This window comes from Homalodisca vitripennis, chromosome 3 (genome assembly GCF_021130785.1).
Source record: "Homalodisca vitripennis isolate AUS2020 chromosome 3, UT_GWSS_2.1, whole genome shotgun sequence".
Taxonomy (NCBI): domain Eukaryota; kingdom Metazoa; phylum Arthropoda; class Insecta; order Hemiptera; family Cicadellidae; genus Homalodisca; species Homalodisca vitripennis.
In genome coordinates this window covers 18,152,127-18,180,125 of record NC_060209.1, presented here as the reverse complement: position 1 = coordinate 18,180,125, position 27,999 = coordinate 18,152,127, and the positions used below count along the sequence as shown (strand labels likewise).

The following is a 27,999-nucleotide window of genomic DNA, read 5'->3' as shown; positions in this document are numbered from 1 at the left end:
AGTAAATATGTAAGCCAGTATATCAGTAAAATTTACTCAATTATTTCTATTACAATACTTTTTCAATTATTTTCTATGGTTAGTAAATATAACATGAGTTTTAGACTATTCATCCAGTTTTACAAAAAACGTAACATTATTTTTTAAGATTTACAATCTGATCTCTTCCTCAGGTGGATAAATTTCATCAGATGCAGTAGTTTCACCAGGTGAATATCAGATTGCAGATCTTGAAATGTATATGTTACTGATTTTGTATCAGTGGACGCGATGGCAATTGTGCGAGAAACGTTTTTTACTTTAACAATTAGAAATTTAAACCATAAAAATAGTGATTCTATTCCTTAATATTTATAATTATTCTGTATGGAATGCTCATCAAGATATAACTCATGTAATATGTGCCTAAGATAGATGTGTTATAAGAACCCTCGAGCTGGCAGTTGAAATGTCCTCAAGTGGCAGGCCATTTTGAGGTGTTTTGCAGTAGTATCGTTTTTTTAATTTTTAAAATATAATTTTATTATAAACCTATAAGTGTTATATATCATTTTTTTCACAAGGAAATTTACTTTTTATTAATTCAAATGAAAAACTCCAAAATATAAAAAATGTATCACTCTTTTACTAAGTTTTATTTTCAAAAGTAAAAATCAATTATTTTAAATTGCTAGGATTTTTAAAAATCAGTGCGATTTTCATTACCTGAATAATGTTTTAAATTATCATCATTTTCTAGCACATATCAAGATTGCACTACAGAGCAAAAATTATACATAGAAAGTGCCTCTTGCCAATTTCAATACAAGGACGAAAAATCAATAAAGTTTGTTGCCCATTCGTTTACCTAGATCATTATATATCTTGAACTGTTTTACAATCCTTGCTTTATTTAACACAAATGAATTAAAGTTATAAATCTGTTAAACTACATTGTTTTGTGTAAATACAGTCAAATTTGTATCAAATTTTATTTTATTACGTGATATATAATTTGAAAGAGGCTTAAGTATAACACTTAAAATTCTGGAAATTTCGACCTAATATTTTAGTTGCGATACTATATCATCATATCATTGATATACCAGCTCACCTAAGTGCATACAATAATCTATAAACACAATTATTTCAAGGATTCGTTCTGATTTCAGCAATGGCTTGGACGAGAAGTTGAGGTTGGAACCAGATGTGGACTATGGCGGCATCTCGAAGATCCACGTGGCCGGACCACGAAGTCTGGGCAGCCCCGATATTGTCCTCTATAACAAGTAATTATGTATTTACCTTAAATTTCCACATATTGGTTCAACAAGTATGTACATGTCTATTGGCTTAATTACCCTCGAATTTGAGTTTATTACTAACTATTATTGTATATTTGATTTATTAAAGCTATAAAAAAGCTACGATACATAAAGAAATATATAGTAACTTGTAGAAAGAATGTATCTACATTCAAAGCCAAAATAAAGGTTTACAGTAATTTTGGTAATTAACGTTAGGTTAGCTGCCTCATGCAAACTGGAGCGAGGATTAGTAAACATACATTATGTATATGAGTGGCTCTTGGGTAGATTTAATGCATAATTTATGTATTTGTCGGGAGACACACACACTCGAGGAGGCCGTGAAAGGGTTCTGCGTTATACACAGGAAGTACTTATAGACTATAGACGTAATTCCTTATGTTAAATTTCCAAACTGGAGACAGATTTAAAGACTAAATCCATCACAAATATAAAATTGGTTAATATTAGTGAAATATGTGTTGAATAATGCTGTTAGAAAACTTGAAGATAAATTATGATTTATGATGTGAACAATGATTTTAAAGGTCACAAAAATAATTAGAATTAGTTTTGTTCCCAAAAAGAATGTGAAAGGCCTACATGATAGATGGAATGGGACTGAAATAACACTCGGAGTATGTCACAGTCTGATCGTTCTATATTTTATTTTCATAAATGGAAATGTTTTTTTTTTTACTGAAAAAATCATATATGCTCAATATACTATTGAGTTGGAAAAAAATGTATTACTTTAACAATAGCATAACTAATTGTTTTTCCCATTTAATAATCATAATACTTTCTTGGAATATTATGACATTTCATTGTTGATTAGCGCTTCTAGTTTAAAGGTTTTCTTTAAACTGACCTGTATATATCTCTTGTTTGTAACTATTTCATAGTAGCATAAATCGATACTCATCTTTGAGGACTTTATGTAACTAAAACTGACCGGTATATATCTCTTGTTTGTAACTATTTTCATAGTAGCATAATTCGATACTCATCTTTGAGGACTTTATCTAACTAAAACTGACCGCAATATATCTCTTTTTTGTAACTACTGTATTTCATAGTAGCATAATTCAATACCCATCTTTGAGGACTTTATCTATCTAAAACTGACCGGTGTATATCTCTTGTTTGTAACTATTTCATAGTAGCATAATTCGATACTCATCTTTGAGGACTTTATCTAACTAAAACTGACCGCAATATATCTCTTTTTTGTAACTACTGTATTTCATAGTAGCATAATTCAATACCCATCTTTGAGGACTTTATCTACCTAAAACTGACCTGTACATATCTCTTGTTTGTAAATATTTCATAGTAGCATAAATCGATACTCATCTTTGAGGACTTTATTTAACTAAAACTGACCGGTATATATCTCTTGTTTGTAACTATTTCATAGTAGCATAATTCGATACTCATCTTTGAGGACTTTATCTAACTAAAACTGACCGCAATATATCTCTTTTTTGTAACTACTGTATTTCATAGTAGCATAATTCAATAATACCCATCTTTGAGGACTTTATCTATCTAAAACTGACCGGTATATATATCTCTTGTTTGTAACTATTTCATAGTAGCATAAATCGATACTCATCTTTGAGGACTTTATGTAACTAAAACTGACCGGTATATATCTCTTGTTTTTAACTATTTCATAGTAGCATAATTCAATACCCATCTTTGAGGACTTTATCTAACTAAAACTGACCGCTATATATCTCTTGTTTGTAACTACTGTATTTCATAGTAGCATAATTCGATACTCATCTTTGAGGACTTTATCTAACTAAAACTGACCGGTATATATCTCTTGTTTGTAACTATTTCATAGTAGCATAAATCGATACTCATCTTTGAGGACTTTATCTAACTAAAACTGACCTGTACATATCTCTTGTTTGTAACTATTTCATAGTAGCATAATTCGATACTTTATCTTTGAGCACTTTATCTAACTAAAAGTGACCTGTATATATCTCTTGTTTGTAACTATTTCATAGTAGCATAATTCGATACTTATCTTTGAGCACTTTATCTAACTAAAAGTGACCTGTATATATCTCTTGTTTGTAACTATTTCATAGTAGCATAATTCGATACTTATCTTTGAGCACTTTATCTAACTAAAAGTGACCTGTATATATCTCTTGTTTGTAACTATTTCATAGTAGCATAATTCGATACTTATCTTTGAGCACTTTATCTAACTAAAACTGACCTGTACATATCTCTTGTTTGTAACTATTTCATAGTAGCATAATTCGATACTTATCTTTGAGCACTTTATCTAACTAAAAGTGACCTGTATATATCTCTTGTTTGTAACTATTTCATAGTAGCATAATTCGATACTTATCTTTGAGCACTTTATCTAACTAAAAGTGACCTGTATATATCTCTTGTTTGTAACTATTTCATAGTAGCATAATTCGATATTTATCTGAATCAAAATATTTCATATCCAGCGCTCTGGGCAACAACATAGACCACTACGGACATACGCACTGTATAGTTTACAGCAATGGCGAGGTCCTCTGGGTACCACCCTCACAGTTCTCTGTGTACTGTGACCTTGACCTCAGTAAATGGCCTTACGACAGACACACGTGCCGGCTCTTCTTCGGCTCCTGGGTGCACGGCGGAGAGCAAATATACCTGAAGCGAAAAGGAAATTCATCGGTAAGTATGAATTTCTCAATCCTCTCATTCATTTTTTTATTATATATGTTATTAATTATTTACACTATCAGATACTGGATTTTGTTTTATTAGACATTTTCAAAACTAGCAATTATCAAGGATACTATAACGACTTGGATTGTAGATATTAATATTCAGACATCCAAGACGATATAAAATATTGTTTTGATTAGTAAACTCCGAGTGAATATTCAGTACAATTTATTACTAAACTGTTTAAATATTAAATATTGTCTGGTTTGTCTAAAATAAAGATCACAGTTCTAAATAAAAAATGGATTTATTTTAAACCGGCAAATTAATAAGTTCAATGTTTCAGAATTTTTCATCACTCTATTTCCACAAAGAATTGACAAACCGTTTAGTAAATTTAAAAGGTCCTTTGGCAAGAAAACAAAATATTAATCAAATATATCAAACTAAAGTTCAGAGCTCTCTTCTAAAATAAAATAATAAAGTTTAAAATAAAAATCAAATACCACTTGGAAATAACTAAAATAAAAATTTTCACTTCTGAGTTCACTGACAATTCAAAAATAAAAATTTTAAGTTCTCTTTCCACTAGTTGAACCTTAACTTTCAAGTCTCTGCAATTCAGATTACAACTCTCTTAAACAATTGTTAAAGTTCAATTAATTACCAATTAACAATTCACAATAAAACAGTTCAAATTAAATATTAATAAATTACTAAATTTCCAAATTTCAATTTAAGTTATTGACAAAGTTTAATTTTAATTCACCTCTCTTGCAAGTTTGAACCAAATGTAACTTGTATGATTCTATTATGCTCTGTGGTTTATCGAGAATTAATTATGCAGATTGCTCTGTAGTTTCTATGAATTTAATTTTTCCTATAAAAAAGACAACAAAATTAATTTAATATCAGATCTGGAAGACTATTTAAATATTACGTACAATAAATTTGGTTCTTACCTCAAAATCCCTTGCGGAAAAAAATTAAAAAACACGGCGCACTGTAATCAACTTAATTCACGAAAATTACCAAAAGAAGGGCGAAAATTATGAGTTGGCGCTTATATACTTCCCCTTCCAAGTAATTCTGACTGACATCCGCGGTGTTCTCTTATTGGTCCAGCTGTATCAAACAAGGAGAACAATAGCCGTAACAAGACAAGTTCTAATCAATTCAAAGCAGTGAACCGCCTTCGTAACAATTTAAAACTACGAGTAGTAACTTGCCAAAGGATTACATGTTCGTTTTTTACCCAGACTTTTCACAATCTAATTTAAAATTAAATTCCCAATATTTTGTTCCCAACATTTTCATTTAATTTAAGTAACGCTACAGATACGCTACTGTTTATTACAAGGTGGAAGTACGTAAAATAAAATGTATTGTGTAGTTTAGTTTTTATTATGTGCATGTTTTAGAGTTAGTGAAGTTGACACACAACATGGTGGTTGTGATTCCTGACTTACGCGTGTCCCAACGCTCTGGGATGATTTGTTTATTTTAAAACTAGTTTGTAATTAATTATGTGTTTTAAATATATAGTAAGTGTTAGATTACATTGTGTTTTACATCTGCTAGTAGTTCCCGCTGTTACTGCAAGCAATTTAGTAAACGTTTCACATGTACAATTTCAGTACGGTAGAATAGTTTACGAGTGAAAAACAAAACAAACAAACAAAGGCATCTTCACATTTATAATATTACTAGCTGTTTCCCACGGCTTTGCACGCTTTTCGTAAACTTTGCCGTGTATGAGCATTTTCTAGTTGAAGTGAATTATATTTCAAACGCCGATGTAGAGTTTTTTTGCCACGATCAAGAACACCTGTCAAAAATGTTTTATAGCCACAGTATTATACATGTACTTTATTATAAAGTGGTCTAACACTCAAGCTTTTAAATTCAACCAGTAATTTGTTTGAATGACAAATAAACATCAAAACTTAGCGCCTTCAAATATTGTTTGGCAATTTAATATACGTAATTGTTTCGTAATTGCAGTTTATAATGTGCAGGCGCTTTTATAACTTTTATATTTTGCAGTGGCCATTTGGTGGCAAGTTTACATCAATGGGCAGCATATACACCTTCTACACGTAAAAATATATATGCATATCCAATTTTCATAAATGGAAAAAAATTTTCATAATGATTGGTCATATAGTTTTTAAGTGAATATATATATATATATATATATATATATATAGAGAGAGAGAGAATAAGCGAGAGAGAGAGAGAGAGAGAGAGAGAGAGAGAGAGGAGAGAGAGAGATGAGAGAGAGAGAGAGAGAGAGAGAGACTGCACAAAGCCTAACATTGGCCCAGGCTTTGGTAATCTGTGTTGCAGGATTCTGACTCGGAGGTGAAAGGGGAGCCCGGCAAGTGGGCACTTCTCTCCCTCATGGAGATCGAACACACAAAGTACTACTCTTGCTGCAGTGAACCTTACTACAATATCGAGATATTTCTCACAATTGAGCGGCGAAGTCCAGAATACTCCGCTGTAGTCTTCACTCCAGCATTTGGTAATGTGTTCTCACCTAAGAATATGTCACATTTTTTTTAAATCGTATACCACAATCCAAATAATGTAATAATCACCTGTTTCACTCGCAGTGTGTGTGATGCTGATACTTTCCGTCTTCTGGCTACAACCCTCTTGCTCGGAAAGGGTTGTTATATCAGGAGTGACAGCCGTTATCGACACGATCTTCTTGGTGTACTTCGCCTATCGACTGCCCGCAATGGGAACCAACATTCCTCTCATTGGTCAGTTCACCTCAGTAATAATAATTTTTTAAACAATTTAACTTTTAGATCATCCTGTATTATTTCTTTGCCAATTTTAACTATAGGAAGCGTTACGAAGGTATCGTGTTACAAGATTATTTCGATTGACTCGGTTATAAGTCTAAGATTAGTTTTATTCGCTTTCTATGCTGATTCTAATACGTACTCAATTACACGCAGTTTTAATACAACTCAAAAACTGAGCTCTTGGTTGTAATTTTTTCAGAAATAACTCCGGAATCTTATTAGTACTTTTTCATTTACCTTTAAGAAGTATAAAAAAAGTTACTTATTACTAATACCCCAGCACTTTAATTTTTTAACTGTGCTTGTATAGTAAAGAAAATAGTAAACGTAAGAGGTGTTAGTATTTATTTCAATATGGAATATGGATCACTTTTTAAAAGAACATTGAAATTTTAAGCACTTTTTTGTATTTGTTCACTTCATGCTCTTTAAAAAATGTGTACTAAATACAAGATACTTAAAAGTAAGCATAAAATGCTATGCACAATTAGGTGCTATTTTTTATATTTTTGTTATAAAACAAACCATTTATAACGGTAAAGTACAAAACACCATACAGTATTATATGTAAAGATACTAAATGAACTTTATTATAGCACATTTAAAAACAATATAAATTCTGCTTTCAATTTCAATATTATTTTCTCATTCATATAGACCCATTTTCTTTAAAATATTATTTTTTCTTGCCCCTAAGTCTCACGAAATATCTAACTATATATTTTTGAAAGGATAACAGGATTTCGGACATTAATTTTGCCATCGTTATAGGTTATAAAAAGTATAACACAACGTTTCGAGGATTGGAATCTATGCCCTTCGTCATGGGAGGGATTAATACATACAAAAATAGTAAACAGAATGAAGTAAAGAAGGGAAAGAAAAGAGTTCAAACATACCCAAAAGCTGTTTGGAGTCCAGTCCAAGCGTTGTCACTGCACAAATCGCAAGTAAGAGAATAACAATCACATATCACACTAGCACAGGCTACAGTGGGATACTAACCAGAGTGGGCCATTCTTTTCCTTTTCTTTCTCTTCTATACTTCTTTCTGTTCACTATTTATGTATGTATCAATACCCCCCCCCCACCTGACGAGGGGGATAGATTCCAACCCTCGAAACGTTGTATTTTACCTTTTATAACCTATAACGATGGCAAATGCCCGAAATCCTGTTATCATTTCAAACCTTCCATCGTCAATAACAAATCTTGAACAAGGTATATATTTTTGACATATTACATTACCATCACAATAGTTCTTATATGTTTTATACTATTTAATGTTCTCAACAGTTAAGTTCTACTCGTACCACCTGTTGCTGGTCTGTTTATCATTGGTGGTGACAATCGCTCTACGGAATGTGCCCCGGTCCGTGCCTCTACCCTGGGCCATCCACAGGTTCCTGAACGGCCGCCTGCCAGATCTTCTGGGCCTGAAGAGTACTCAGGTATACCGTGTTCACATCAATCAAATGACAGTTCACAATATGCGCTTGATCAGGTTGGCAATAGTTCTTAATTGAAGCGCTGGCATATGTCATGGCTCAAATTGTCTGAAATAATACTGGGATGTTTGTCTTTAAAGGATTGAGAGAGAAAACTTCGAAGCTCTCCTAATATAAAAATAGTAGTTTTTGAAGATTCATTTATGTGAATATATCTCTCAACTGAAACAATGTTTCCAAAATGTAGTTTATTTATTTCCAACGGCAGCAGCAATTACTACAATTGATTACAATAAGTACATGCATAATACAAGTTAGAAAAACGACATTACTCATATAAATATTAATTAATAAATACGCTAACGTATAAATGATTTAAATTTGCAAGTTTGAAGAAGACATGCAGTTGCTATTAAATTAATATTTTGTGCAACACAGTGTATACATATAAAAAATTTAACGATAACAACAATGCAACCCGACTAGAACAACAAATTTTAACTTGCATATAAAAATATAAGCGATTAAAAAAAAATAAATATCTAAAACGTAACTTAGCATAAAACATATTAGAAACATAACCGAAAAAATAAGCGATAAATCTAAGCGATTAACAAAAATAAATATATAAAACGTAACATAGCATAAATCATAACAAAACATAACCGTGCATTCTAGCCAAGGAACTGACATGAAATATTTAACTAAAATACTGTACAATCATGATAAACATAAAGAGTTAACATAATAGGCCTACTAGAAATTGATGCACTAAGAGGAAAACACACTCAAAACATGGCAACGGATACAATGGATACTGTTCCAGAAAATATCGCATTCACATACAATTCGATTACCCAGTATAGTTATCATTTTGTGTTTTGCTAATAGGCCTAGAACTTTTGATTGAATTTAAATTATTTTTTAAGAGTTTTTACGAACCGAATGAGTTTTACCTTTGATAATAATATGGTATTGTGATCGAACACAATCAGCTGCCGTTAGATATTGGTAACAATGATACATCGAATTGACTGTGCCTATCCACAAATCAGCTAAATAATAGTTAATTTATTTTACATAACATTTTCTCCTATCATAGTCTCTCAACTATAGACCTCTCAGGTTCATGTCAGATATATATAGCCATTTCCAAATTAGTCCATGATCTCGGTGCAGCACTCTGATGGGTAAACAAACCGCTCTTTGGTAAAGAAAGGATGGATATGGCATGTATTCTACACTGCACCAGTCTCAGTTATAGGCTTCATCACGTCTACTAGCATTCTATACTGTTACAAAATGACTTTATGCTATCCGAGACAAGACATAGTGGTGTCCACGAGTAATCTGTCGTAAAATAAGGATGCACTGAGCATATACTCTTGATGTTGCAGTATTCTTAATTTGTGGACCACATTGAATCTTACGATGACTATCCTGTTACAGAACAAGTTCATGTCAATGTACCCCAGACAAGACAGTGAGGAGTTACATGAACGCTCCCTGGTGGACCGAGGTCGCACCGAGTCTGTGGACACGACCTCGCAGCAGAGCCTCAACTTCACTCGGGAATGGTTACTATTTGCCACAGCTGTCGACAGACTAATGTTTCTTCTTTACTGTTTCATATTCCTTTTTATTGGTCTAAAGTGTTATCTAACTTAACATGTGGTCTTTGAAATATCAACAATATACGTTTTTGGTTTGAAATTAGTAGTTTGGTCTCAAAAGAACGTATTTATTGTATAAGCCCCTGAGCCACATCTCTGGAATTATAAGTTTTCAAGGAGTCGGTAAAATTGCTCTCAATAATATAAGGACATTTAAAATTGCATTTATACTATAAGATTAAGAACACCTGAAACACCTTGGTGGTTATTTTGTTTTCATTGGAAAAGAAATAGTTGTTTTATTAGAGTAAGTTGAATGGAATCTATTGAACCTTAGTCTCATGAAATTTACTGCAAAATTTAATGTGAATCATAGCAAATACTTTGGCTTACATGTACCCTGCTATTCTGAGGTCCGAATTGTAGCAAAGCCGAAAAAGCCGAAGTATCCAGGACAATATATGAACTTGAAAATTTGTTAAATCGAAAGAATTTATTACTCAATTTGGAACAGATCACTGTTTATGCAAATTTCTATGCTAAGATAAATAACATTGAAGAATGCATCTACGTAAAGTTGGAGTCATGATTGGTAAGATACTCATTTATATAACACATGTACCAGACCAATTTGAGTTAGATTTGATGAGGACCGAGAAGCTTCGCTCACGTTGTATCACAGATGTTTCTTCTCTCTCGTGGTTTACATTATGGAGATGTGAGAACTCTACCAATGTCCACAAAGCTTTCACTGAACAAATAGAGCAGTTCGCATTATAGAAGTCTACTTCAACTCATTAAAAATAAACGCTGCGACCACCGAAAGTCTCAGGATTGTCTGACAAATCAGGTAAGGCTATTTATTAAGGCCCCTTTGAGAATAACTTTCATAAAAATATAAGTATAGACTGTTGTTGAGATTATCTCAATTCTAGAATGAATACAACCAAGCACAAATAAGCTGCCGTGAAAACCGCAACCACTGCTGAAACAACAGTACACAGTTTTGAGCAGCAAAGTGTCTTTTATTGAGAGCACTCAGTTTTGACGGCGGCTTCATCTTAAAACGATCTTTAATATCTTTGCTCACACAGCCTTTTCCTGCGCCTAAATTAACCAAACAACGAGCATTTCTTTTGTAGTTGTGCGTTTATTTCTCAGAAATGTATAATGAAAGACACTGAAAGGTGAGGCAAAGAGTCTTTGTCAACAATATTTTTATCATTTTCATGAGGATAACATAACAAAAACATTTTAATAAAAACGTAAATTGTATTCCTCAATATAGCTGTTTAAGCTTACTCTTGTACAAATAGCACATCTCAATAAAGACAATAAATTATAACAATATTTTAGCTTAAATACGAGTATAACCAAATAATATTGTACAAACAATACATTATAATAGCCCTAATGAAGTATACTTCAAATCACCGTGAAATTTTGTTCACACACCGTTTACTGGTATATTTGGTTCAGGAAATCAATGCATATTGAACTTATCCAAAAATTTTAGTACGATGCAAATATATTGTGTTTTTCTTTTCTAATGTAAATGTATAAATCATAATGATATATAATGAATGCAAAATAAAACAACTCCAAGAAAATAGTCTAATTTAGTAGTAAAATCAGTATTAATATCATTTTTAGAAATAAAACTATTGATTTGTGAAAAAGCACTCCAGTGTGACTCAAATCCCTTGGTCTTCCACTTCATGCTCCACCTTCAGATTCCAGATGAACTCACACTTTTACCGGCCATGATGTGCTAGATGTGAGAGGGTGGATGTGAAGGGAAACAATGGAATATTAAGCGCATCACTGAATAGAATCGAACTTTGAATTGGCAGCATCAGTCGAACGTGGAAATTCCCTTATGCTTTTGAAGTTCAACTGCAAAATTTGCAGCATCCAAAACGGTATGAACATCGATCAACCGCTCAGCAGCAGTGAAACAAATTGCTTATTTCGAATAACACATTCAGCACCTGAACTAGTTGAAAACCTTCCTTTATGTCTAGGGTCACAAACATCAATTAGATATTCCTTATCTTTTGAGCACAATATGAATATTTCATATGTGTTAATTTAAATATTACAGTCTATTCCCGCAAACAATTAAACTGCAAATTACTGATATCCATGGACGTAGCCAGCGAGGGGATCCTAGGGGTCCGGATTCCCCCCAAATTTTCAAATTTTTCAAATTAATTTTTTTAGTCATTAATTACTATTATTTAAATGATTCCGTATTACTAACATGTATTGCTGAAATATCGTTCTGAACGGGTCAAGAACATTTTAAGGAACAAAATGGGGCAATACTCTCTGTCCACTGTGGGAAAATATCAGTTGTCTGGAACCTCCTCCCCTCAAAACCTTTTCCTGGCTACGTTCTTGCTGATATCGTTTAACCTGGGGAATTCAAATACATAATTGGAAATATTAGTACAAATATACTGGTGCATTTTTATAGGAAAAATGTATTGATTAATACATTGCCTGAGGAGGATGTACATTAATATTAACCCGGCTAACCTAATGACGGTACAGGACTATAGTCAGAGTGAAGGTGTTTATTTATTTATTTATTTCCTTCCAACGGTCAAAAACCAATTTACATTTATTAACTTATAATATATGATTAAAACATACTTAAACAGAAGGGCCGAACCAAAACATGCAACTGGACTCTAAATCAGATCTAGGCATAGTTAACGTATAAATAATTGTAATAAGAAAGTATAAATTATATTAAAAATCAGTGAAATATATAATAACATTAGTGATAATATTAACTTAATACACTACTGTAAGGTGTGATACAATATGGAGAAACAAATAGACAAATAATAACAATGCAAATAAACTATACAATAAACAACAACAATGAAAGAAAAACTTTAAATGAATAACAGGAGTAAAAAAATATTAACTTTAATAACTGATAGTGGTAATAAAACACTGAAAAAATACAAAATATTTAACTTAAGTGCATGCACATTACTGTCTAAGACCTGACATATGAATAAATAAAGAGATAAATAATAACAGTGCAAATAAAACTATATAAAGTAAACAACAATGGGGGAAATAACTGTAAATAAATAATCAAGAGCAAAATATATATAGAAACAAATAACAGAGTAACACAACAAGAATAATGGGAGAAAAGTTATCAGACGATATGCAAGTCATGACAGGCTAGTCTCAACTCTCTCCTGAAGGCATCACAGCTCATACCAAAGAAGTCCAGATGTCTGGGGAGGTTTGTTTTGCCAGGCGTATGAAGACGTGGGTAAAAAGCACTGTGGAACATGTACTGTGTGGTGTAGTGCCGCCTTGCAAACAGCTGGGGGTGACGAAGAATGACGTGATGCCCGGAAGTCCAGCAATTCGAGCAGATCAGGTGCATCAATGACAGAGCAGATCAACTTTCTTCAAGAAAAGCAGATCATGAACTATACGTCTTGAATGGAGAGGTTCCAAGTTAAACTGAACTCGAAAGGTCATCAATCGGCACATTACGTACGGTACTCAAAGCCCAGCCGCAGCCCCAATCAAACGAATGAAGCGGTTCTGTATGTTCTCAGCCTATCAATGTGACCAACAAGGTAAGGGTTCCCCAGACAGTAGAAGAATATTCAAGTATGGGTCGAAACAAGGTGGACGTAGAGGATGTTCAGAGCTAGGACAGAAAAAATATCACGACTGGTCCTAATAACAAAAGGTTTTAGAATGGAACCTTTCATTTACAGCGGTGTTAGAAATGCAACGCTATCAAAGCACAATTAATTGCAACTGCTTTTTATTACTTCTTACCACTTTTGCGAAAATCTGACGCAATTAAAACCTAGATTATCATATGGTTTAAAAAGGTTTATTTTTCAATGATTCAGCGTTATCTTCACTTCAATGTAATCAATATCAAACGATCTATCAAATCTTGATTGGAAGTATATTGAATCGCGCTTCAGTCGCCCTCTATGAGTCTTAATTGGAACTGTAGTCCGTATTTTATTGGATCACGCTAATCAAGTTTACATGTTGATATTGATGAACCCCGATTGCAATTCCTGTTTTAGTCAGTTTTATTGTTTTCCTTAGTTTGTGTTTTTTTTATATTCCACTCCTCATTTAATAGAGCAAAATAATCCAACAAAAGTGATAAAATTACCAAGCATATCCAATTCCTAATTATTTTGGATTTGTATTGTTTTGTACATTTAACTTTTATAATGCAGCATATGATTTTAAACACACAGTAATCAATTTTATACAAATTTCGGGAGAGACATTTTAAAATAAACTTAAGATCTGTGAAAAAAGTATATTAGGACTTGAGTTCAGAATTTCCAATTACTTTAATTTAAGTTATAACAGTTTATAACTGTTCCACTTCGTGTGGTCCGTCGAATCGAAATGGACAAGAATGATACATTATTACGGGATATAGCGAAATACGTAAGATATGTATTTGTATATGTATTGTATATTGTGGCACATTTCCACTATAAACAAATTTATGCTATTTAATTTGGTTAGGATTTAAAAAAATGAAATTTGTATGACTGAAACACGATTCTATATAGTTGTATTGTATAGTCTGTTCAATGAATGTTTTAATATTTAATAGCATCGTTTGCATATATATATATATATATATATATGTATATTTTAATTTAGTTTTCTCGGTCATAGTTGAGTGATATATATATACAAAAGATTATTAGACTTATTGATGAAGAGATCATATTGAATTTATTATCGAACCATAGTGTCACTGAATTGTTATCACTGAACAATGTCAAATGTTCAGAAATTTTTACTTCTGTTACATTCTGTGTTGTTATTTTTTATTATACCTTTTTGAAAACTGCAAAACCGAAATATATAAATTTGTGATATTTGTTAGCTATCATAATTAGCACGTAATAATTAATTGCTCAGGTGTATATTAATATAATATATTATTAAAATTGTACATTATTAACTTATTTTTTATATCGAAAAGAAAATGGAGCGGGAATATGAACAATGGTGGAAAACCAAGTCATACTAAAGTTTACCGTAATGGAAGAAATCACTTAAGTAAATGGAAGCGAAGTGTTAAAGTTGCGCTCAGAAATAAACTTGTAAAGCTTTCACAACTAACAATGTCAAGCTTGATGTGGTAGATTTATTAAAGGAATTGCTAAAGTTGTTTACTTTCGTATAGTACCATTGTAAGACCCAGCTGTAAGAACGCAGTTTATATTAGTGTAACTCTGAAGAACGAGTTTTAGTTAAATTATATACAGAGTCTACAAAAACTTTCTGGACAAAGCTATACCACGTTATTGCTCAGGTGAAAACAAACATATTTCACCATATGAACATAGGTCTCCAATGCTTAGTTTCTCATCTCTATGTATATGTCTGTATATGTTTTTTATAACAAAATTGATATATTAAAAAGTAATAAATTAAATTATACCAAATTCAAATGTTTATGAAAACAAGTTACTGAAAATAATATCGTGAAATTATCTTTAGTATTTTCAAAATGGCGGCCATTAAAACTTTTAAACTTTGAATATTTTAAAAACTAGAATTTTTTCGAGAATTGCAATAATAACGGTTTTTTTAGGGGTTTTTCACAAATCTAAGGACAGTAAAATTATTTAAATCCAATAATAAATAACTTATTTAGAGCAGATTTACTGTCATTAAATTAAATTAAATATTTATTTATTTAATTAGGGCCTCATGGTCCTTTCTAACATTTAAACCTCATATAGAAACAAGAACAAAATATTCTTATTTTTACAATAATAATAAAAGTAAATATTTTACTGTGAACATTTTCCATACGAACAACAAAAAGAATAACTTTATTGAAAAATAAAAAGTAAAAGAATTATAATGATAAAAAGGAATATAAACATATGTATAAACACGTACTCGCACATGGAAATAATAACATGTATACACAAAACATGGCCCACATTGAGAGCTCCTTTTATTCAATTTTGTATTGTTGGCTATTCGATGAGAACCTTATTGCTTTCTAACGATTTTCAAATTTTCACCTGGAATATTGAAATCTTCCATAAACTGGGAAATTCGTATTCAATTGCCATAGGAAAGACCTTGTGGTATATTTTAAACTCAAGGGTTGACCCTCTATAATGACAACGTTGTAGTCAAAATCTATTAAACTACACAGAGAGAGACTAAATGAAAAATAATCAGGTGGGACAGGTGGGGAATATGGAGCAACCACAGCCCGGAGCGGCCAACCACGATTCGCGTTTGTTTCTTTTATGTCACGCCCAGTGTATCAAGGTATGTCCTAGTATTGTGGTAGAAACTACCTCGGGACCTTTTATGGTGGCATTTTACTTATTATATGTATTTCCAGCCTTGTCATTAAATAAATACGTATTGCTATAAATTAATGTTAATCAATCTTTGATATAGTAAAATGAAAATTAGATTACCATCGTAATGGAATGTCAGTAGTATGATTGACAGTTATATGGATAATGACCTTGGGATAAAAACTTACAACGTAGGGTAATTGAACTGTTTGTTGTCTCCTATCCTAATAATATTTTAAATGGGAAAATGTGTATTTTTTGTTTGTTACGCTTTCACGCGTAAACTGTAAAACCGATTGTACTATAATTTTACATAGACATTCTTAGGGTCTCTGGCTAACATAAAGGCCTATTCATGCTTCAAAAATTCTTCCGGAATACACCACTCTGTTCATTAAAATAGGAGAAATCCCTGCTTGGTTTCTAAAGTTACAAACCTATATTAAAATTGTGAAAGGCGTGTTAATTGTAATTCATCGATTTCTACAAACATTGTTTTATAACAGCACATACGTATGTTTTAATTAATTTAACCACTATTTTCAATTTGTTTACATTCATGGTCTTGAAACCATAGAGTAAGCTGGACAGTAACAACGCTTCTCATTTAAATCTTTATTGCAGTCGCTGGTGCGCATAGAGTAAGAAAATATCCTGATAAGATATTTACAATTTACAAAGTCTCGAGTAACTCCTAGTAACAAACATTAACGTAATGCTGAACAATGTATTGATATTCCTCAAGGAGCTATTCCAGTGTATGATATTCAGTGATCAGTTCCTGTGTTAGTGCAAAAAGACAGCAAATCCAACATACAGCTGGACTTGGAGAGTGTGTGGCCTCATCGTTAAGCAACCAGATGTTGGGTTTGAATTAGAGATGGCTAAATCCAAATCCTGTCTGTGAAAGTAAAGTTGCACTCTATCTGTAATGCCCACCTTAGTGTAACGACTCTGCTTATTCTGTTTTATAAGATCCTCGTGCAGGTCTCTGATCCCTTAAGACGGGCATAATAAGGATAAATAGCAGACCGACTTGTCTTTTTAATAAAAAAATTATTATTTTTATGATCATTAAAATAACAACAACCTTAAAGATAAAGTTATTATTTACATATAAAAAAGAATTTAGCTCAAACTTGTTGACTTCTACTTTTTATAAAAGGCTGAAACATATAAGTAGTACTATAACCAATATTTTAATATAACAAAGTAACAATCAATGTTTTTTTTATAAAAAAAAGTGATGATTCGTTAACCTAAAAAGGCACACATGGATTTTATGACGTCAAAAACGAATATACGTAATATAAAATTGCTCTGTATAAAGCAATGTAATCTAATTGTATGTAATTGGAATTCGATTTTTCAAATTATGATATAATAACTAAATATATATTTTCATATCTATCTTTTAACTACTTTATTTGTTATTTTATTACAATTTACCACAAAAATATACAATATTATTAATTAAAAAATAATTATTGTAGATTTTCAGCAGGGTTTTCAAGATATCTAATAATTAAAAAATTGCTTATTGTTTCTGCGAAATCATAAAGAAATAAAACAGCACTCATTATTTCCAATCTTTTAAGGAAACAAGTTACTAGTAACGTAATTAATGTAGTATTTTATAATAGACGTTATTTTTTTCATACTAAATCCGATAACATTATTCTGTTACTTATTCTTGATTGCTTGTTCAATATTATAGATCAAAACTGTTTGAGATCAAACAATCGTCGCAATAGTTATAGATTACACAGTGAAATGTGTTTAGTTTTTGAATAATCTAGAAGCAAACCTTTATTGTGAACTTAACCTATAACTCCATTGATGATTTGTATTTGAGCCTGCAATCTTAGTAACGTTCATGTATAGCGGGTAGTATCTTTCATTGTGTGATCTTATAGATCATTATGATTACTTTTGATCTTATCATATAGGTGATCTTTAGGATCAACCTTTTTACAATTTAGGTAAGATAATAATACAGAATCACAAGTAAAATTAAAGCTGTATTTAAAAATCTATATCATTACGAATGTTAATTTTCTTTTTAAGAAAACAATGTATTAATTATTTTATTTAACTATTGTTGGATGTGTGTGTTTTTTATCCTTAGTGATGGCTTGCGAACTAAACACTGTGACAAATTAGTAAAATTAGAATTACCTTAAAAGATGTATTGCTATGTCGATCTCTTCGTTCTTTTTCCTACCTTCTACAGCAAAACTTCTTCCAGAAAGTCAAGTTCAATAAATTCTTACTAAACACATTGTCCTTTATATATGCAGGTAATATATCTAATTGTTAAAATTGGGCGAGAAACCTTCTAAGTGTTCATCGAGTATTACTTTACATCATGAAACTTTGCAAGAAACATTGCATTACTTTTTCTATTATTTTATCAAATAAAACTCGCAATTTTCCAAAAGTTTTAATATTTTCACACGAGGCGTTTCGACATCAAAGTTAAAAGTAAAATAAAACAAATATTAATATATGTATAAAAGTTTGTACGTAAAAACTATACAAATCTTGCATTAAGCTTTACTCAGCTGATAATTGTTTTAAATTGTAAAATACTTATACAATTTCGAATTGTTGATTCACACCTGATGATGGCATCTTTGATGTCGAAAGGTCTCGTGTAAAAATATTAAAATATTGGATAATAGTGAGTATTCTTTCATAAAATAATAGAAAATAGTTTTTCCAATAAGAAGAGCTCCTCCTTCAATGAATTCTATTAATTACTCCATTAAACTATTGTTGAACATTGTTTGTTTATTACCCTTAGTGCTGGCTTGAGAACTAAATACTGCGATAAATAAGAAAAATTAGATTTAAATAGAATTACCGTAAAAACCTATTTATATGTTGATCTTTCTTTCTTATTCCAACCTTCTACAGCAAAAAATGGGCGAGAAACCTAACTGTTCCTCAAGTATTACTTTTCATGACGATATCTCAAGCATGTCGGTTTGGCCGTCACAAACAAACGAAGCGCCGAGTTAGGTGAGTTGATTAACTCGGTGAATGAGCGGAGCTGAACACCAGACAAACTAGTCGAGGGACTTTGCGGCGGAGTTAGACGAGTTAAGCCCCTCAAGAGCCGGAGACGTGTTATGCAAATCACCTTTATACTACATACACGCATTACGCGCCGATGGGACCTTGCCTCAAACTTGAGGATCACTGTCATTATATTGATTGTACTTCGCATTGATAAGTTCACACCACTAACGGTTCAGTTTAAAATGACAACCTAGCAACCTGTAACCAGCAAGTACGTCAGTACATGAAACTCATACACACATTTCTATATTACTAAAGTAACACAGTGTTACATGTTACTAGTGTAACGAGATATTTTCGGACACTTCCACCGTTCAGTAATACAGATATATTTCACTGGCAAATCACTGATATATCTCTTTGATAACTGTTGTTTGTGGTGAAAAAACAACAAGTGAGTGGTCTAAACGAAATCAGTGTTCATCAAGTATTCAGAGACCATATTGAATAATATAGATATATATAATATAGGTATATATATATATATCACTGCAAGATCTCACTGATAAGTATTGATTGTGGTAAATAACATTTCTATATTACTAAAGTAACACAGTGTTACATTGTTACTATGTAGCAAGATCTTTTCTGACACTTCCACCGTTCAGTAATACAGATATATTTCACTGCAAATCACTGATATATCTCATTTATAACTATTGTTTGTGGTGAAAAAACAACAAGTGAGTGGTCTAAACGAAATCAAGTTTCATACTGACGAGTACGAATATCTTTCATTGCAAATCACTTCTATTTATCACTGATAAGTATTGAATTTGGTCCATAAAAACAACACGTGAGTGGTCTAAATAACATAAATTTTGATACTGAGAGTACGAATACACTTCACTACAAATCACTGTTATATCTCACTGATAAGTATTGATTGTGGTCAATAAAAACATAACACGTGAGTGGTCTAAATAACATCAAGTTTGATACTGAACAATACGAATATATTTCATTGCTAAATCACTGCTATTTATCACTGATGAGTATTGATCTTGGTCAATAAAAATAACACGTGAGTGGTCTAAATAACATCAAGTTTGATACTGAACAATACGAATATATTTCACTGCAAATCACTGCTACTTATCACTGATAAGTATTAATTTTGGTCAATAAAAAACAACACGTGAGTGGTCTAAACGAACATCAAGTTTCATACTGAGGAGTACGAATATATATCAGTGCAAATCACTTCTATTTATCACTGATAAGTATTGAATTTGGTCAATAAAAACAACACGTGAGTGGTCTAAATAACATCAATTTTGATACTGAGAGTACGAATACACTTCACTACAAATCACTGTTATATCTCACTGATAAGTATTGATTGTGGTCAATAAAAAACATCACGTGAGTGGTCTAAATAACATCAAGTTTGATACTGAACAATACGAATATATTTCATTGCTAATCACTGCTATTTATCACTGATGAGTATTGATCTTGGTCAATAAAAACAACACTTGAGTGGTCTAAATGACATCAAGTTTGATACTGAACAATACGAATATATTTCACTGCAAATCACTGCTATTTATCAATGAGGAGTATTAATTTTGGTCAATAAAAACAACACGTGAGTGGTCTAAACGAAATCAAGTTTCATACTGAGGAGTACGAATATATATCAGTGCAAATCACTGCTATATCTCACTGATAAGTATTGATTGTGGTCAATAAAAACAACACGTGAGTGGTCTAAATAACATCAGACTCGTTTGGATAACGAGCAACCTTCCTAATCAAGTTTTCCACTACAACATGATTTCCTGTGATAGCAAAAATTTCTGGTTTCACAAAACGAGTATTAATATCAATAAAATTAAACAATTAGAAGAATTGTATAAACTATTTACTACATTGCCCTATTTGATTTGCTCTTCTACTTTGAAAACAGGGTATTTTCTATTTTCCATCACATACCGTAGTCCTTTAAACCACATCTCATTGGATTTAGCTTGGATTTCATATCAAATAAAAATGGCTAAAACAGTTTTGAATAACTGATTCCGTGTTAAAGATACGCCATTTCTACTTTTATATATCCCCGTATAGCTTTACTATTCAAAGAAATGTTGATACAGTTACTATTATTGTACCATATACAATGGTAATTAGTTTAATATTTAGTTCTAATTAATAAAAAAATGTAAAGGCAGTCACAGGATTGACCGACAGAAGTGACTACTTGTTATAATGGGCTTTGAATGTATATCTTGAAAAAGTATGTTTGCTAATAAATTATTAAATGGTTATTTTTTGTATTTTTTTATAATATGAGATACTCAATTCTTTAAAATAACAAGTTTTATATTTTCTATTAACTTTATATATATATATATATATATATATATATATATACTTTATACATTTATATATATTGAAATATCTTTTTACATTTCATATATTACGATCACGACAACTAAATATTAAAGTCATAAATATTTATGCATTTTCATTATCTTTTATATTAATCTATAAATTGGTCAGTATCATCTTCACTACAATGCTGTTTTTCATTATTAGTTACTTCATTTTCATTATCATTTCATTCTAAAAATTAAATTATGGGTTTATAATAACTGACAGAAAAAATAACAGTTTTGGAATAAAATCTTGCTAAATATCTTGAAAACACCGCATCTATTGTTACGCCATATCTCGTTTTGCTTATGTTTTATTGTTTGACATTGCTAAATTTAATTCATCTTTTAAAAAGTCAAATAATGGTTTTGCAGTTTCTTCAGCAAAATTTGTATTAAAATCTGTTTTTACGTAATTAATTTAATGGAGTAAAGGTTAAACAATAAATAACAGAAAGTCTAATTTTCTTTCTGAATTAAATTCCACAGTGGCTTTGTTAACTAGAAAAGATCTAATCACTTTGTTTTTTAATCCCTTTTTTATAAAGATTAGTCATGGACGAAACTAGTAGACAGGAATATAAATTAATATTAACTGTGCTGAAATTCAATTTAAATTCCGATGAGCTTTTAATACTGCTATTAAATAATTCAGTAAGTTAGTCAATTTTACATTGGATTCATTATTAAATAAATTAGTAGCAGTTCATAGATTTATTCAAACCAGTATTTTAACATATATTTCAGTCTCTTTGCAATGATTGCTTGGCGTTGGAAGTTTTACTGTGTTAAAGTCAGACTTTACTTCAGCTACTAACAGCAGAGTATGAATTGAGTTTGTAAAGTTTTAAATCTTTTAAATTGGAGCTTAAGTAACCTAACCTGAAATTCTATAACCAATGAAATTCTGTAGAAGCAGGAATAGATCCAGACGATGCGATTATTTTGGACAAAATTTACGTCAGTAATATAATATAAATAAACTGATCGAACAGTTAGAAAACAATTGTTGTAAAACGCACTACTGGATTAAAGAGAAGCCTTTCCTTAATTTTGACTTATCATGTATAAAATGTTGAATGTTATTGTGGTTTATGTTTCTCTCTGTTAATGTCCCTTCTAACACATTTTTCATTATCGTCAACTTTTGTTAGTTCAGATGTGTTGTTTATATAATGGGTTATATACATTTATGTAAAGCTGTCATTCTACTTTGAAATTATGTCGAAAACATAAATATGCATGAAGCGAAACGAAAGCTTTTTCCGTGCAAAACACACATCCATACCCGACTAAAAGAAGTAGTCACTTGAACAAGGAGCGACAGTAACCTCTCACTAGCTTGCCTGGATAGCTACTGAACAGAGAAACGGCCTGACATCAAAATAGCCACGACATTCCCGTCCCTAGCGGCTACAGAGCGAACAAACCGTGACGCAAAATGAAACTTTTTCCCTTTGTAAAAAATACATCCATAATTTGCCAAGAGGAGTAGTCATTTCAAAAAAGTTCAGAAGTGTGCTTTAGTAATTCCCACATATTTTTGTATCAGTAAATATACAACAAATTGTAACAATTTTGCAATTCGGTTTTGGAATTACCTTAATTCAAGAATCAATTATACTTTATACAAATGTCTTAACATTCCATTATCTAGACAGAGGTACTTAGATGTGGTACACAGAATTCGTATTTTGGATATATGATATAGTACAGAAAAATATACCGACCCGAATATCACTTATTTTTGTATTTTTCATCTATATAATACTTTTATAGCATCTGTCACATAATGTAATAATTTTTTATAAAAATAATTTTTAATTTTCAACTCTACTTCGTTGCATACTTATTTTTAATCACAATACTTTAAAATCTAAATCGACCATTTTTGGATTGGCTGACAGAGCAATAATACGAGTTTAAAATCTCTGTTTAAACCTGAATAGTAGTTATTGGTAATGGAAAAGCGCTGGCTGTTCTCAATGGGCTGGAAATGGAAGTAATTTTCTGTAGCGAGACTCTGCGATAACTCAAGCTGTAACACTGCCAGGATTTTTTATCAATGTTTAAAATAATAATCAGGGAAATTACTTATACATTTATGTGATATGAGATGCTGAGATGATCGCATGGTTATTAAATCTAAAAACCGAATCAGTGCAGTTTATATCTGTACATACTATTTTATACTATACTCTCCATTACTACTCGTTTGATTTTTATGTTCTTATCGTGGATCTACAATGTTTGGTGATTAAACAGAATAAAGATAAACGAAGACTGACCTTTCGTTCAAACAAACATTACAGAATAAGTTGGCATGTATCAACTTTTAAATGTATTGTATTTTTCAAAATGTTTTACTTAATTGTTAAAATAATTTAAATAAACTTCCTAACTGGGCTTACCTTTCAATAAGATATCCTAAATTATGACTTATACATAAAGATAGATATATAAAATTTGTATATATTATACTATACATATATAATTTTAGTTAATTATTACTCAATTTTATGCAACGTGGCGATTATGCGATGTTCTTGTAAGTTTTATTTTGCACAATTAAACTTATAATTAAATTTCACAATTCTGAGTATTTATTTCCACGACCACATGTATTTCATCCATTCAGTACAATTCATTAACCAAACCTCCATTTCAACGTAGAATTTTTAAATTTTATAAACTAGATTTTATTAAATAACTGTAATGATAAAATGCCATTACATCGTTCACCGATGCTCACTTTAGTGACATTTCTTACACTAGAAATGTTGATGACGTCCAACATCAGGACATCTCAAATATGGTTAACATCCATTTAAAATATTGCTAATAACTCGCTTCACTTTATTTATAGTCATCCAATAGTTGATACATACACAAATCCCATTAAATATGCTTAAAAACCTATTAAGAAAAAACAGAGTACGCATTATCTAAATTCCCAATCCAAGCACAAAATACGGTGCTACATCAATGTCATGCCGGGGGTGCAGATGTAAAAATATGCAAAGCAGAATGTAATGTGTGAGCCAAATGTAACAGACTAAAGGCTCGTAACGCCCCTCTCTCTCCCAGCAGCCTCCTCACACTGCGCCATTCCCGGATAATGCTGCTGACGACTTTTTGATTGAGACGGAATCAGAAAGAGCTGCCAAATGCTTTCAGCATTTCAGAGAAACGTAAATCCTCTCAGTTTAAATCGGAGAACAATAGTTAAAGATTGTTGTATTAAACGTAGATGTAATGTTTACGGAACTTCAAGACTCTGATTAAGTATTATTATAAAAGGTTTTCAGAATGATTGATTTTATACTAATACCAAGATTTTCACATTTCAAATATATAGTATTATTTTTCGTTGTTTTTGTTTATTGATTTTACTATAATACATGTTTATTTTATTGAGACAAAGAGGCTATGCTCAAACGCGTTTACAGTCCTAAAACCTACTAGAGTTATTTGTAAATCTTTTACTATCTACTATTTGCAGTTTCCAATTATTGAATACCCGGAAAAGCGTGTGAGATTAAAAGTGAATTTCCATTTCAATTGTTTTACATTTTTGTGGCCGCCAAACCACAAATGTTTACAATTTTACTAAACTATACATTTATTATTATTATTACATTTGTCACTTTACCGATATAGGAGTAATATCCTGTAATTTGAATATTTATAATTATTAAACTGCACCGATGTGAACAAAATTCTATCAATATTCTTAATAGTGAGATAAAAAATATTCATTAATTTTGTGAATTGAATAGTCAACTTTGGTTTAATCCTGTAGGGTATATTTTAGCAATTACAGTACTTTATATTTACCAATATTCATCTTCTAATTAAATGGGTTTTCAATGGAGGGCTTTTATGTTCTTAAAAGATATTTATGTAGACTCTATAGAGCAAAAGACGTATTTCGAAATCCAAAACTTCAAGATACCACTTTTTTTCTTTTTTGTATATTTATGTAGATATCTACAAGATTCTATATGTCACTTTTCAGACAGAAACTGACACACTACTATACATTACAAAAACCGTCAGAGAAACAATTGTGTAAGAATTTTCCTTATAATATTATTGCATTTTCCATTTATATATTTTAAGGTATTGTACGTAATGAAATCTACTTTCCTTCCACTGTTGAAAAGAAGACAACTCAATTCCTTTTTAACGCAGGAAAATTATTGTTTAAGTTGTGTGTATATGTATTCATGAATGCCATAACTTAAAATGGAGGTTAAAACTACAACGATTTTTTCTTTTACTAGCACCCAAACCTTAACCATTGTACCAAAGTTCAAGTAATTACAATAAGATGCTTGTATGGTATGTTAATACCATACAATAAAATGTTAATAGTTAATACATAAAACTATTATAATTCAGTAAGTGGTTACGTCCATCTTTATAACATACTTCTACACCTTAGAGGTTTGAACTACAGGTAGTTTGGTTCAGTGTTTATGCCGCTAAAAACTTGCCAACAACACAGAACTTGGCCGGTGTGTGTTTTTGACCCATCAACTTGATTGAACCTTTGAACAATCAGGTGGCTTCCTCTATCCTCGTCTGTTTTGCATAATAATCACTGGTCAGCCAGTTGAGACGTTTTCTGATTACGTTTTGTAACAGTTGTATGCCCATATCTCTACACGTCCAGGATTAATATAAATTAACGGGTGTATTTCAACTCATAAGTATATAAACTCTTAATCAAAGTCGTACTCTACTCTTGAGAAGCAATTATTGATTTAAGTTAGTAGAATATGCTTTCACTAATTCACATTAGTAACTAAAACAAATTTACTTAATTGATATTCATCTTATAAACCGCAACCAGAATTTTTATATTCAATTAGTATTTTATCAGTGATTTATTTCTACTGGAATTAATTCTATACTTTATAAAGTTTGCCTCAGTAAACAAACAATCATAAATTATCATTTTATAGTAACTTATAATTGAACATCCTGAAGCTCTTTGATGTGTAGAAACTGAAACACTATTTCAGTATTGGTATTTTGAAGTGAAGAAAGAGAAATCTACCTTTGAGTTTGAACTAGTTTTAAGAATATATCGAGTGTTCTTGTAATTTTGGCCGCATTATATTTATTTCTTTTAAATTTATTAGATTTACTGTATCAATATTAGTTCTACATTCATTTTTATTCACTTTCCAGACATCAATATGTCATATAATATTTATTTGAAAATTACAAAGAAATAAATACAAAAAACTTAGTTGAAAAAATAATACTCATATTAGCATTTTACAAAATGAAGCCTCCTATGTATGAATATTATAATTATGGTATTACATATAAAAGAAAAGCTTCAATACAAAACTTTTAATTTTTCCTATTTCAAAATTTTATGTGTGATAAACTTTTCCTTCTAAAATCTCTCCATTTTTTTTTTGTTTAATTACTCTAATGCACCATATAATACATTAAAATTGTAATGATCAGTCAATTAAGTCCAAACAATGATCTTGTTTACAACAGGTATGATTGTTTAAAAGTGAAACGGCTGATTATCTCATTAACATTATATTATATGACATAAAGGTGCTGACGCAAAAAAGTCTCTAAATAAAAAGTACTCCAACTTTGCTTTCAAACATTTAAGAACAATAAGTATATGCTGTTTAGACTTAGATCTGTACGGAATTCTCGCTTTGGCTAATGCAGCTATTAAAATAATTTTCATTTCTAAATACTCTAAATCCGATGTTTCGGCATACAACATAATTCACTAAAATAATTTCGGTGAAATATAAAATTGTATTTGATTATTTTGTTAAAAAATTATCTATCATAACTTTCAAGTGAAACTTCTAAGTAATGTATTCTACATACTTGTTATTGCGGTATGCAGTATTTTATCAGTTTACTTATCTCTATATTATTGCAAACGACTCACAACCTTTTTTTCTTTATCCTTATATTATTAAACATTCGCCACCGTACAGAACTTGGTGGATGTATATTTGTAAACCTTAATATCCGTCAACCAGACTGAACCTTTGACCAATCAGATTACGTCTCTCCCTCCACATGATCCTTCCGTTTCTCATAATAACTACTAGAGAACTAATTTCATAAAATACTTGGAAACAAAATAAGTCATAAGATGTAAATATTAAAATGTATGTCTCATGACTTATTTTTCTCCATCAGTCCATTTCCATGTAATTTTATACATAAAGTTCTCATTAACGACCAACATGAAAAAATACTCTCTTATTGTTATAGCACAATTGTGTTTTAATCATTTTATATGAAACTAGA

At 30.9% G+C, this 27,999-nt stretch overlaps 2 protein-coding genes across 2 annotated transcripts in view; both read left to right on the top strand.

Annotated features, from left to right (window-relative positions):
- LOC124358102 (acetylcholine receptor subunit alpha-like 1) overlaps positions 1-6,551 on the top strand; it is a 31,458-nt gene extending 24,907 nt beyond the window's left edge. The window contains exons 2-4 of the mRNA XM_046810396.1: positions 1,152-1,268; positions 3,776-3,989; positions 6,333-6,551. Of these exons, the coding sequence (XP_046666352.1) occupies positions 1,152-1,268; positions 3,776-3,989; positions 6,333-6,551 (550 nt within the window). The remainder of the gene's footprint in view (positions 1-1,151; positions 1,269-3,775; positions 3,990-6,332) is intronic.
- Positions 6,552-6,606: 55 nt separating this feature from the next.
- LOC124358614 (acetylcholine receptor subunit beta-like) lies at positions 6,607-9,969 on the top strand. The gene is made up of 3 exons (XM_046810918.1): positions 6,607-6,754; positions 8,099-8,253; positions 9,700-9,969. Exons 1-3 carry the CDS (start codon positions 6,610-6,612, stop codon positions 9,916-9,918), a joined length of 519 nt encoding a protein of 172 aa, XP_046666874.1. The 5' UTR covers positions 6,607-6,609; the 3' UTR covers positions 9,919-9,969.
- The last annotated feature ends 18,030 nt before the right edge of the window (positions 9,970-27,999 follow it).

What these genes read in the sequence shown, in the direction of transcription:
- LOC124358614 (XM_046810918.1), top strand. Translation starts at nt 6,610, where the DNA reads ATGCTGATACTTTCCGTCTTCTGGCTACAACCCTCTTGCTCGGAAAGG. An exon ending in AACCAACATTCCTCTCATTG is followed by an intron (nt 6,755 to 8,098) that starts GTCAGTTCACCT and finishes TGTTCTCAACAG; the next exon opens with TTAAGTTCTACTCGTACCAC. An exon ending in TGGGCCTGAAGAGTACTCAG is followed by an intron (nt 8,254 to 9,699) that starts GTATACCGTGTT and finishes ATCCTGTTACAG; the next exon opens with AACAAGTTCATGTCAATGTA.